At 44.6% G+C, this 13,371-nt stretch overlaps 1 protein-coding gene across 7 annotated transcripts in view; it reads left to right on the top strand.

Moving 5' to 3' along the window:
• LOC139102339 (SAM and SH3 domain-containing protein 1) overlaps window positions 1–13,371 on the top strand; it is a 253,641-nt gene that overhangs the window by 206,524 nt on the left and 33,746 nt on the right. For all 7 annotated transcript variants that reach the window (XM_070656222.1, XM_070656214.1, XM_070656204.1 and 4 more), the window contains one exon: window positions 3,913–4,055. In XM_070656222.1, the coding sequence (XP_070512323.1) occupies window positions 3,913–4,055 (143 nt within the window). The remainder of the gene's footprint in view (window positions 1–3,912; window positions 4,056–13,371) is intronic.

Genomic DNA, 13,371 nt, shown 5'->3' with positions numbered 1-13,371 from the left:
GCGAAGCAATTTCTGGGATGTTATCATAATCATGGTTAATAATTGTCGGAGAGCTTGAATACACGCTAACAGAAAAAAATGACAGAGAGAGAAAGAGATATAATAAAGCTCGGTTATATTGAATTATATTAATCTTATGCGAAAAATATATTATTTTTATAAATGAAAAGCTAGACTTTGTTAATTATTTTTTCTTAACTTGGATACTTTTGCAAAACGCAGTAACTGAAAGTAAGTACTCAAAGACGACGACAAAATTTGCAACCGAAATTTCGTCAAGCAGTGAGCTCCGTATTTTCTTCCCTTTCTAGGATCTCCTTTCCGTTTCCTTCTCGTCTCAATTTCCCGCACAGCCCGTCAGCTGTTACCCTTGTCGAACTTCCTTCGCGATGGGAATGCTCGTATCGACGTCTGCGAGATAGGTGCTTGCAAACATCGATCCGACATTGATCGCTTGCACGAAACGTCACAGATAATTATTGCGAATTTAATTCCATAGAATTTTATTAAAAAAAAAAAAGAAGTGTAAATAAGAAGGAAGCTTCTATTAGTGCTTGTTAAATCGAGTGCGCACGGATTTTATCTCAACGTAAGGTGTCGGGTAATTTTTATACGCGTTCCTCTGGCACACGCTAAGTACCGGCTCGAACACTTCATTTCGACTCGGAGCCGGGCGTCGACGACAACGACGACGATGAAGAGGGTGAACTCGGCCCGGCCGTTTTATCGCGGCCCGCCGCTGAGCAAGCAGGGACTCCATCTCTCACGCAACTTCAGGATTTGATGCATGTGCCGCCGGAACATTTGTTCGATCCCCCTTGAGCTCCCTCCGTCTCACGCTCGTTCCCTCCTCACGGCTGTCGACTCTTGGGCTGTCTACCCTCCGGCGGGTCTTCTCTCTTTCTCTCTCTCTCTCTCTCTCTCTCTCTCTCTCTCTCTCTCTCTTTCTTTCCCTCCGGTGTCTTCCTCTACCTCGAACTTCTTCCTCCACCGCGTTCACTCGCGCGTAACCCACGGCCGCCGCCCGGAGAGGGTATTGGACCTTCGCCGTCTCTTCGGCGTAGGCAGGTTTATTTTTATTCCATACGATTCATTCGATTGAACATGACTTGTGGTTACAACCCGGGCGATATATTTCCAATATTACGGGACGACATTCCAACTCCCGCGGTCCCGCGAGTCTCTTGTATTCTTTGCCCATATCGCTAGTACGCCCCTCCGCGCCCCGCCACCGTCGCGGTGGGTAAAATACGTACGATCTTCTCTAGAATAATAGCGGCTTCCGGGGAATTCATGGATGGTACCCGCCCGCTTTCTCGCGGCGCGGGTGAGGGAATGGGCGCGCTCGTCGCTGCAGCTGGTACGATTTCGGAAATTAGCCCCCGGTATTTCCTGCGGCTCCTGGAAATCCTTTGTCAGTGAACGAATCGTCCGGGATTCGCTCCCTCTGCCGCGTGGCGATCCGTTAACCCGCATACAGTGATGCACTGGAGTGCACCAGAAGGTCCTTGTAACTCGTCTTAATTGCGGTCGTGAAGAAACGAATCGATTTACGTGCGAGCGACGGGTGATTAGTTTAATCAATTTGTTAGAAGTAACGCGGTCCGTATAAGAAAATCATATGGAATATTCATAGTAAAGAAAAAAAAAAAAGAAAAAAAAAATTGCGATTAAGTATCCTGACTGACGTTTCGTGAAGGAAGAAATGTGCGATTATTATACCGCGCGATCATTCGGGGGTAGTCCAACTTAACGAATCTAGCTTGCGAGAGACCGATTTAAAAAATATTAAAGCCTCGTTTAATGTTTGTCGTCCGCGCGGAGCAGCTTCCGCGGCAGCGTGATGCCATTATTGCGGAAACAGCGGACGCCCGCGCTGCAAAATGCGGGCTGTAATAATTGCGCGGCAACGTTAATTCGTTTTCCCTCCTCGCGCGAATAATTTTCTACGTAAATACGTGCATGCATAATAGCCACTCGTACCTCTCCCACCGCCGCCTCCTAATTAACACGTTACGCTGTCCTAACGCGTCGCTTCGCCCGAAATCGATACAGCGCGGCATTAATTATTGCTTTACGATGGTCCTTGATTAAATCACGATATCACTGGTTATGTCGACTCGGATGTCGTAACCAATAGTAACCACCCGATAAACACTTTGTCGCCCGGTCGGGGAAAATTTAGTTTGCCACCCGCTCGCATTAACTTCATTTTGTAATACTATCGCTATCGGAACGCTGTTCAACTAACGATACCGTTGTAATTACGCGCGCTACGACGTAACTAGATGCTTTGTAACGATCTCAACGATATTAGTACCTTTTATTAGCCCTCCTTTGCGACGTGTTTTTTGCAAATATGCGCGTAATCAGCGCTTACTTTTAATTCAATTTTTAGTTTGCCTAATTAATATGAATGCAAAATTTATGAAACTCATTAATAGTTTAAGACTATTATTTAAGTCGTAATATTTCTTTTGAACGGTAAAAAAAAATGGGCAGTTAATATTTACCCTGTTTATAGATGTAATAGTTAATTTACGAAAGCCTAGAAGTACTTTGACGGTGACCGTTTAGTTGAAAGCTCGATAATTCGTTCTAACTACCGCCCGCGTCGTAAAGGCTGCTAATTAGGCGGCGCTATGACAGTACTAATAAACGAATGCGCCGGCACTAACACAATATGTCGATGTTGTGAGGGAGCGATCGAATAACTAATCGGCATATCTGAATTATCCGTTAATGAACAGCGATGCTGTGGGCAACCCAGATTTATTCGATTTGCGAGATTGGTAGCGGCAGGCACGGCCACTAAAATTGGAAATTTCAGAAAGATCCTCACGCATCATTAAATGTCAGCTCGCTTTTGTCCGGCGTAATTCGCGAACGCGTCCGTCCACACCGGCAGCGCCGAAGATATTTCATTAAAGATTAATCAATGCAAATGTGGTTAGCTAAACCGCGATAGCCATTTAATAAAATGCAATAAGTACAAGCGCGTATTTATAGAAATCTGTCCGTATTGATTCGCCAGACGTTTTATCGCTTATCAATAAATGGGTGTTGCAAGTCTAATCGGAAACGGCGATATATAATTTATGAGAGAGCAAATTAAGCCAACGACATACTCTGCCGTCCGATATAGAAAACTTAATTGGAATATTTAGGTTACTTCTATCCGGGGCGTTTACAAAAAACTGACAGGTCGGAAATATGAATTTTTAAAAGGCTCGTGACAAAATTATAAAAATGAAAATTAATAGATTCGTCAATTCGTTTCTACGGAGAAAATAGAAAGTATATGAAGCAAAAGTATTCGGTCTCCCGAACTGATTCTATTATTCCGAATTGATAAGAAAGTCTGCTTTCTTTCTAATTTATTCTCTCGACTTGACTTCTGATTTTACTGTCCTTTCCGAAGTAGTTCGCGGAATAAAAATCGAAAAAATTTCACCTGCCAGCTGTGTCTTTGACATTTTAATATTGTAATATTCAGACCTTTTTTTTTTATTTTCGTCCTGACGTTAAATGTAATGTCATATCATCGATTCTGTTTGTGCAAGTATTGCAAAATAATTGAAACATAAATTTTCATTTGCACGTACGATTGTTCATTTTTAATCAGTTGCATTCTAAATTTTTCATCGAATAAACGATACGGTTTTAAAGCGTATCGGTAAAATCGGTCAATTTAAATTGCAAAAGGATAATTCTTTATTTTAATGAGCGCGAAATCAAACAAAATAAGAAATAAATAAATAAATAAATAGAAATTGATAAATAATTATTGTGCGTTAATAATCGAGAAAATATTTTTCTCCTCAAAAGATACCTTATTATTCATTAAATCTATATTCCGTTATTGCTTTAAATTCATTTTTTTAATTATTTGCACTGTTTCATGTTTTGCAGAACAAGGGCAAAATACGAGCAAGAAGAAGACTACGTTTTCGAGGCTGTTACGAGGATTAAAAACGCACAGAAAAGAGAAACAAGGTCAGCAAACGCAAGGCTCTCCCAGGCACGGCCGCGCAAGGATGGGTGTTCCTCAAAGAGTAAGCTTACAATTCACACGATATTAAAAATTATATATAAAAACAATTTTTGTAATTCCTAAAGTTCCGTCAATAAAGATCGCGACGTGCGTAATCGCGGGTTAGTGCGATTCCAGCGAGCTCTCCCGTTTTGTTTGGTAAAAGATTCTCTGTCAAATTCCGTAAAAAATATAACCAATTAAAACAAAAACAAAAAAAGCTGCTGTTAATCGTTTTGCGGTGCATGGGAGATGCACGCGTGGCACGCGTAATCCTATACGGTGCAACAATTCGATTTACAGCGCGCACGATGATAGGGCAATTCCTCCGTTTTTTCCTTCTCGTCCATTTATTCGATCTCGACCACAGCAAATTGCAATTAAAAAATATTGATGAAAACTATATATATATGTATATATATATTTTTTTTCCCCTCCCGAACAGTCATTCAACCGGAAAAAGATTGTGGCTCTCCGAATTTTCAGAAAAATTCCACATTTCTAAATTTTTGTTCTTTTTCCCTCCCGCGATTCTATTACTCGGGGCTCGTTTGGGAAATTGTTATAATAAACCGCAATTATCGCAAGGGACCTATTTTGCGGATTGCTGTGAATGATTCAAATGGCTAATGTTGAACAATAATGTCAAACAACGCCAATTACTAGCTACTACATACATTATTGCGGAATTATTGTCTTCAATAATCTATTTCCGCTTCGCGGCCAGTATGGATAATCAAAATAATTATGTCCGCGCTGCGCATGAATCTTTCGTTTCTCCATTGCGTCAAGATATTATTTAATGGCAATTACATGTACATATCGAATGCGCTCGGACATTTAAATAAATTTTGAATTGATTCCCGAGCCTGAAGAATGGAGGTAACGCGCGCTGCACGCGGCACGTGGGAAATTCTATACATTTCCAACGCGAAAAGTAAGAGTTCCATGCATCTGTAAGTACCGCTGAAGAAGTAGACACCTAAGATTTCCCATGTGCCGCCAATTTGTTAACCTCCGTCGACGACTTGGTGTCCCACGTGGCCTGCCGTCGCGGACGCATCTAATTTTATCCGTAGATTAGTCGCCTGATATATGTATATATATGTACGTATTACATATGTATGTATTATATTCTGAGATATCGTAGAATAAGCTCGGGGACTGCGGTTCGTATCGCTCGTAATGAAATTTTAGTCGGATAATTTTTTCTATTTTTTTTTTTTTTACGCTAGCTTAAGGATTACTTTTAATGCAGCTTGCTGCACCGCGACACGATTAGTATAATTAAATTATAGTCACCCTTATCGATTCTGGGCGCACGAGGCATCTCAATAGCGGAAACCTGAAACCATGGAAGTGGGTATTTTCGGTTTCGCACAATAGACTCAATTTCGATTGAAATGCAGCTGACAAAATGCCACGAGACAATTATTTTCGTATTAATTAGTGTAATCAAATTATAGTTGCGCTTATCGATTCCGAAACTCGCGAGCCATCTCGATAACGGAAGCCTGTAACAACGGAAGCGGATATTTTAGATTTTAATTCGCGCGATGAATTTAAATGCAATTTCGATTTAAATGACAAAATGCCGCAAAGCGATTTATTCGATATTAATTTTATACGACTTTCGTGAAGCGTTATTATCGGTATTGTCTGGTTTTTTTTTTTTTTTTGCATGAACGAAATTTCGGACAAAAAGATCGCAACCTGCATATCTTATACTGATAGCTGCAAATGATGGAAATTACGCCCGCGAGGTGCATTGATAAATCACAACTGCAGCTGTGCCCGGTTTTTCCGTCAGGTTTTTCGAAATTTCAGCAAAATTTCCGAGTGTAATATTTCGTATCGTACGCGTGTACGCACGTTATATCCCGGGACGCGTGATTTCTGTAAATAAATCTCGAAGGTAAACAAAGCTTAAAATTATAAACCGGTGGCGAGTATCGGATGAAAAGTTTCCTGTAAATGAACATTTCCCGGAGGCACGCATACTGACACACGTCGGTAGCATCGCTTTCGTGTATTAACGGCAAACAAGCCGAGGTTGAGTTGCTCTTGATCTCTGTATGCGTATTTCGTCCGCATGCACGGAGCCACGTCGGTTGTGTGTGCACGCGCTCGCATCCGTGCATAATGCGGGCAGCCGGTGAGTCTGCAAGTGCCAGCAATGAGATTCCCACGCTTGGTTTAAAACATACACGTCCGCGCGCGTGTTTCGTATTCGTGTGGGCCGGCACACACTTCCGGGCGCGCGTATATACGTGTCCACCGCGGCAGTATTCGAATTTAGAGCGTAAATGCATCTTCGAACAGAGAACGTTAACTCGTTGACCCGTGCAGGTAAATTTATGCGTATGCAATTCGGAAAAATGTGTTTGCGTTACGCCCGGCGATAAAGTGAACGGCGTATTTTTCAGCGACGCTGCGAACCCGTATGGATACATGAACCAGAGAGGAAATGGATTTTATCTTCTTCGCCGGGCGCGCGCGAGCTGAAGAGAAACGCGGCGAGAAATTCGCCAAGTTTTCACAATATCGTATGAGAGCGCTTCTATTTATTATGCAAACACGAAAGCTGCCGAAACAAATACCGGCGGAATTTAATTAAGATTCCCTTCGCTTCTCTCTTCTTTTTTTTTTCTTTTTTTTTTCGAAACTTTTATCGCAACTCTTTCAATTATAATAAACGATCGAATGCATAAGCGATTTCCAGCAATGTTTTCGCAAACCTGACATCTTTAGCTAAGCGTTAGGATTTAATAAAATATATTTAATGCTTCCATCATTTGTCGCTAAATTATTTTACAAAATAGGCCTATAATATATTTTTAAATATTTTTTACGGACCTTGGCGTACGTATGAAGCGATTCCAGTATAATAAAAAGGTCCTCGGGAATAAAGGTTGAGTTTATAAAGGTCGATAGAGGTTTATTCATGTTACAAAGTTCAAGAGTAGCGATCGCTCTCTTTTCCGTTGCTCGGGTACAACAGGTACGTCGCGCGGATAAATGTATGCAGCGTGCGCGCCTCGGAAGGTGCCCGAACGTCGATAGCACTTGAAATGAAAATTTTCTCTCGACAATGCTTAGTACGAGCCAGCCGTGGCGCTCGCTTTCAAAAAGAAAACGATCTCCTCGCAGCCGGCGTCGTTTTTCTACGCGGCCGGGTGTCTAGGGCTAGATCGCGCCGCGAGAAGTCGATGCACTCGAGGGTGAAAGAAGGACGAACCGGCGGCGAAACGAACCGGCGGCATCCACCGTGACGAAAATTGAATTATGCCGGCGGGTACGAAGCGCGGCCGATACACGACGTACACGGAGGTCGTCGCAGCGAGACTGCGGTTTCCATTGCCGCCGCAGCGATTTCAGAGGTGACGAAGGTGGCGAGGAAGAAGAAGGAAACGCTGCGGGAGGAAATGAGACGGTGAGAGTGACTGCGAGACTGAGATACGCCAGGAAGCGAAAGGTTATTCGGCGGTAGCGGGGGATCATCTGAGTTGGCCAACCAATGCTGCAACGGAGAGGTCGGACTCTCCATTTGACATGCGGACGGGGCTTTGATCATCTCTCTTGCCGCGGCTCTCTTCTTCGGCCTCTATTCCCTCTCGTCCTCTTCCTCTTGACGTGGACCACCGGGTCTGGTGGTTCCACTAGCCACAGTGGTCGATGAGAGTGAGAGAGAGAACGAGAGGGAGCGAATTGCTCAGCCGCGGCCGAGTATCGCTACCAGCAACGATCGCCGGCCGCGACTGTGATGGGTCAGCCGGCCACGTCCGACGAGTTCTCCGAGGATGCGATTCCGCCAGATGGAATATCGCGGCCTGTCAGCGGGCGTACGAACCGCTTCTCCCGTGCACCGACCCGCGTATCCTACGTGCCTCCCGTCCATCGCGACTGTAACGTCGACACGACTGCGACCGACCGCACCGCGTCATTCGTCTTGTTTGGGCCTGACTGCTGTCAGTGGTAGTAGCGCGCGTCCAGATGGGAATCTAATGGCGTACTCACCGCGAACGTCGAGCGATTCGCGTGACCGCAACTGCAACGCCGTGGACTCGCACCGTTGCAGTTGTCCGGGTTGATAGGTCGTTCCGGCGACTGATGACGTACGGATACTTCGGGCGCTTGTAGCGCGGTGAAAATTTTTAATTATCTTTCAATCAGAGGCACGCGCCGATCGAGCCCCGCGCGACGCCACCCTAATTACGAAAGTAACAACTCCGCGCGAAACGTGCAAAACTTCCCCGCGTTACGTCCGACCGTTCTTTACTTTATCTCGCAAAGTGTCGTGAGATCAAACTTTATTGTTCAAGCAAAGTAGGGAGGAATATCCTCTCCCAGGATTAAAGATCCGGCGTACTTTTATCGCGCTTGATATCGGGATCGTCATAAAATCTTTAACGGGACGTCATAAATGCAACGCGATTGAGGTGTAGTCTGAATTCCACTTTCGAGAGGAAACGTTTATGAAAGTATTAGAAATAACGTTTTGACAGCGTAAAAAAAAAAAAAATGTTTGCGAGGCAACGTCAAGACTTCCCGAAACCGTTATTAAAGACTCAGTCGTGCCGCTTGTCAGAGGGAAATCCGATGTTGGATCTGGCAAGAATTAATATGCGTTTCGTGATTGACGTGAACATAAATCTAACCTGGTAGTCTGGTCACGTTTCAGGAGATTGCGTTTCAAGCTTAACACGTAACTTCTACAAATCGGATAACATTCTACAAAGGAGCGCGGCTTGAGGAGGGAAGGGCTTGAGCGCGAACAGCGTATTTTCTGATGACATTTCCTTTAATCGTTGCGTAATTTCAATGCCGCGATGGGCGCACGAACGTGCAAACAATGTCCTTAAATATAAAAGGGAAACTGCACCGCAAACGGAGGTGCATTTATCTTGCTCGATGTCTTCTTTTATTCTTTAACGAGCACTCGTGACACGCGAGATACCACGAGAGACGCGCGAGATCTTTGCGAAACTACTGCGAAAATAACTGCGCTTCGCTTTTTTCTCGACGCTTGAAGAACTCGCGTCGAGCATTCCTGAAATTTTATCCCATCCACGCGGAAGTATCTCTTTCGCGCCGATCCGCCGTACGCGGTACAGATGTTATCGCACGGCTGATTCGCGTTTTCGGTATTGACTCGGCATGCTCGGTGTCATCGTCGCCCTGAAAATCGCGCTATCGAAATGCGCCGCGGGTCGTTACGTAGCGAGGGGAACGGGGTCGCATTAACGAAAATACGCGCGAGATACATCACGGAGGCTGTGACACGGCACTCGAAGCTCGTCCGCCTTTTTCTCCTACACCTCCCGTGGATGTCGAATATTACCGTGAGATTTCTCGCCAAAAAGGAGAAAGACAACAACGAGCGATGCGCTTTTTATTATAATGGATAGCGTGCTCTCGATGAGTAAGCACGCGATGTACAAAGGCCGCCGGCAAAGATATGTAAATTTAAAGTGGTTTAGAGCGAATCGAAAGTAGCTCGTAGCTACTCCAACCTATTTCCAGTGCATGGAGAGAATAGTGCGTTCTCTTTTTTTTTTTTTTTTTAATAAGTTTCATAGACAAGGTGATTGAGTCGGAAAAAGTAGAAGTATGTGTAGTTGCATATGGCTGCATATACGTATATATGAATTTCGGCAGTTAGTTAAAGTTTGCGAATTTTTTATGAAACGATATTCGAAGGTAACTTTTGATCGTCTCTAGCGCGAACTCGTAATTTCGTATTCTCAAAATTATTATAATGGAAGAGTTGCGACTAAATGGACCTCTGGGCTTTAAACATGCGCGAGTGCCTTAGAAGCTCTCTTTAAAAATAACAGCGGCGATCAAAGAAAGTAGATTCTTAAACAGGATAATTATTCGCGGCGAGGCCTGCAAACATTCGACGGAAGAAGGTACCCAAACGTAAATAAGACGAATCACCTCGCTTTATATGCTAATACTAAGGTCGATGGGGGCGTGAAATACAGTCAGCTGTTAACCCCGTGACCCGAGCTACTGCTAAGAAAGTATTTCCTCTGCGACAATGGCTCCGCAAATAAAGATAGGATTAAATTGGATGTTTCAAAAAGAAAATAGAATAAAAAATTTTATTAAATTTAAATTTACGCCCGTTTACTTTTTACGAAATCGCAATTGATATTCGCTTTTATGCGGATGCGTGTTTTAATTTATTTTTTTTTTCTGTTTTTATTTTTTTAATTTTTTTTTTTTAATAAAGTGCCACAAGCGAGGTAATCGAAGTACATCAACTGTAATACGATGCATGTCGATAAACTTGGCAGACTCCGCCACGCACGAGAAATATATCCCTACGTTCGCCTCCAGTAAGCCAATCCAATCTCACCGGGTTCGCACGACGTCGGTGGCAACCAGACATCCTAATTTAATTTTCGAGCGTGCATCATGGCTCACGGCGGTGGTTCGAAAAGTCGCGTCACGTGGCGCAACACGGCTTCGTTTCCCCCGCAATGAATCTTTCGATGAATCCTCTTAAAAGTGAATCGCCGTAATAATTCTCCTATTTTAAGTTTTATTTTCGGGAAGCCTCGTTCGCCGGTGAACGACGGTAGGAAAGCTTCATAGCCGCGCCATCGTAATCGCGAAGCGAGAGGAATACATTCGCGACGAGCCGAGGCGAGCCATCGCACGCTAAGCGTAGAACTGTGTAATGCCATTAAGATAAAAAATATACCGGATCTCTTCTCCCTCGAGTCCCTCCCTTTAACAATAATTCAGTCCCTTTCGACTCGGCCCCTTTTTCTCATCCGTCCTCGTTCTCTCGGTAAGGGCTACTTTACTCGGGATGGCGCGTATTACTTACTAACGGTATCGTCAACCGTGTATCTCTCTTTCTCTCTCTTGGCTGAGTGCATTACGGCGTCATTTACATCGCCGGCACGGTGCCGGGCCATCGTGCCTGCCGGCACTTGCAGTGCCTCCGGTTATACCCTGCCCGAACGGCTACGCTGCTACGTGAATTATATCAGCCGGTCGGAATTTCGTTAAAGCTGATTTTCCGCGAATATAAAGTGTCCGGGCGATAGAGAAAATGGTAGAGGTAAAGATCAGATCGTCGAAACGAACAGTTACCTCTCTATCCGTATCTCGTTTTTTTTTTTTTTTTCTCTCTCGGATTCTCTTAATTACGGAGGGTACGGAAATGCGACGGACAGCGCGTGCAATTAAGCCGATTTTCTCGCAGCGTTTCGATCCGAGGAGTTTTTGCCCTGCTTAAAAGCGATACAGCCAAAGTCCTTTCTACTTGCGAAACGTTCCGATATATCCGCGTACGTAGGGAGCTCGTATCGACCGAAAGTCGAACCGCTTTTACACCGCGGGCACATTGCGATGCCGCGGCAACGAGGTAGTTCGAAAAACTTACGGGCGCAGTTAAGTAGATCTACGACAGCCCAGGGTTAACCGGTAATGCATCTCGAGGAACCACCCCCGTTTGAATTAGCCTCGGGATAAAAGAGGGTCGGAAAGAGCGAACGGGGGCACGATCGACCCGCGACCTACGCGCTTCCATAAGCAAATCCTCGGGAAAATTTCAAAGTCCGAGGCAGCTGCGGAGAGCGTTCAAATAAACCTGGCGTGCGAGAAGAATAATCCGGAATAGTCGGGATAAAAGAATTAAACTGTGCCGTAACCGAATAAAATATAAAATCGAATTTCGTGCCCCGTCTCTCAAATAAGTTTACGTTCGGAAATACGTTGCGGTTATTGAAGACCGAAGTTCGTTACACGACGCGTACGATCGCGGGGCACTCAATTGGTTTTCTTCGGGCATTTTATATAATTAGCTGCGCGCACGTTGAAATTTTTCATCTTCCGTGTCCTGCGATAGATTAGCACCCGTCGACAAGCTTCACGGGTTCACAATCGCCCGATTTATTTCGTTTGCCAGCGCGCGCGACACGTCTAGCTGGGGGCACGTTCCTCGTTTCAGGAATCGATCGCTCTTCCCCCTAAGGCGACGTTTTTCGATCGTAAAGCGAAATTGTTTAACCGGTAGGTACGTGCCGCTGCAGCCGCTCTCGCTGTCCGGTCATCACGGCCCAGCGTTTCGTTCCCAGCATCCAACCGCCCTGGGGAGCGCGTCGCCATCGCGGACGATAGAGCTTTACGCGGATACGCCAAGCGAGATGCGCGACTTTATGGTCGTAATGCAATCTTGCGTTATCGGTGGCCCGCAACCGGCCAATAAAGCCGACAAACGCGCCCGATCTTATCGCCGGGACAGGAGCGCCGGGCTCATGTGCGCGTTCCCGTTTCGTGGGACGATCGTATTCCTGGGATAGGCGCCGCGAGCGCCTGTTCCATACGGCTCGACAGTGGCCTCGTCGACGGCCCGCAGCAATGCATTTCAATGCACCTAGCCTCCGACGCCTCTCTCACTTCTTCCTACGCCTCCCCGCGCTTCCCGTTTTCCCTCTACGATCTGGTACTCTGTGCGCACTTAAGTGATTCCGGATTGGCGCGCTAATGACTGTTTCATATTCATTGGCCGCGGTAGTGTGCGACCCGGGGCACCTCTGTTACATCGTCTAATTCACTTCGCTACCGCGTTATGGTTTCTTCATCTCCGCGCGCCGAACGAGCTTCGCTTTCTACCTTACGCCAAGCGACCAGCTAAACGATTCGCAGACGCGACGATGAAATGTTAATCGAGAAATAGTTAAAGAATAATTATTTAAACGTTGTTTTTCTTTTACGGTTTCGCGGGTAATTTTTTTCCTTTTTTTTTTTTAACGATTGATTAATAATGTTTTATTATTTTATCTCATATTTATTATACTTTTGTTATTTATTAGAAGAAATTATGCGCACGCTTTGCGTGCAATATTTTTTTAATTGTCCTAATTTGTGCGCGTTATTATAATTGAGGATATTAATTACTTTTAATAATTTTTATACAATCTATAGTCGACGACATGTTATCGGTACAAGAGACTCCAGTAACAAACTATGAAAAATAAATCATTCGACTTACCAATCTGCTTCAGCGGAGTTGTCGAATTCTGCCGGTGACTGTAACATAAAAAAGAAAATATTAATGTAGACATGCCAATGTATCAGTTAATAAAATTAATAAAAAAAAGGTAAAAGTTTTTTTTTTATAAAAATTTTATTTAAAAAATTGATGCTTACCTAAAAGTTGCTCCGCCGATGCAGGATGCCCATCCCGAGCCTGCTCCTCCTCTCAGATGGAACGTGTCGAGTCATCCTTCCGCGCACAAGTCACTCGCGACACTCCCGAATACGCGCGCGAATAGTTGATTAAAATTATACGACCGACCCTGGCGGCACTCCCGTTT

Source organism: Cardiocondyla obscurior, linkage group LG01, assembly GCF_019399895.1.
Source record: "Cardiocondyla obscurior isolate alpha-2009 linkage group LG01, Cobs3.1, whole genome shotgun sequence".
In the NCBI taxonomy this organism is placed as follows: domain Eukaryota; kingdom Metazoa; phylum Arthropoda; class Insecta; order Hymenoptera; family Formicidae; genus Cardiocondyla; species Cardiocondyla obscurior.
This window is presented reverse-complemented; position numbering and strand designations above follow the sequence as displayed.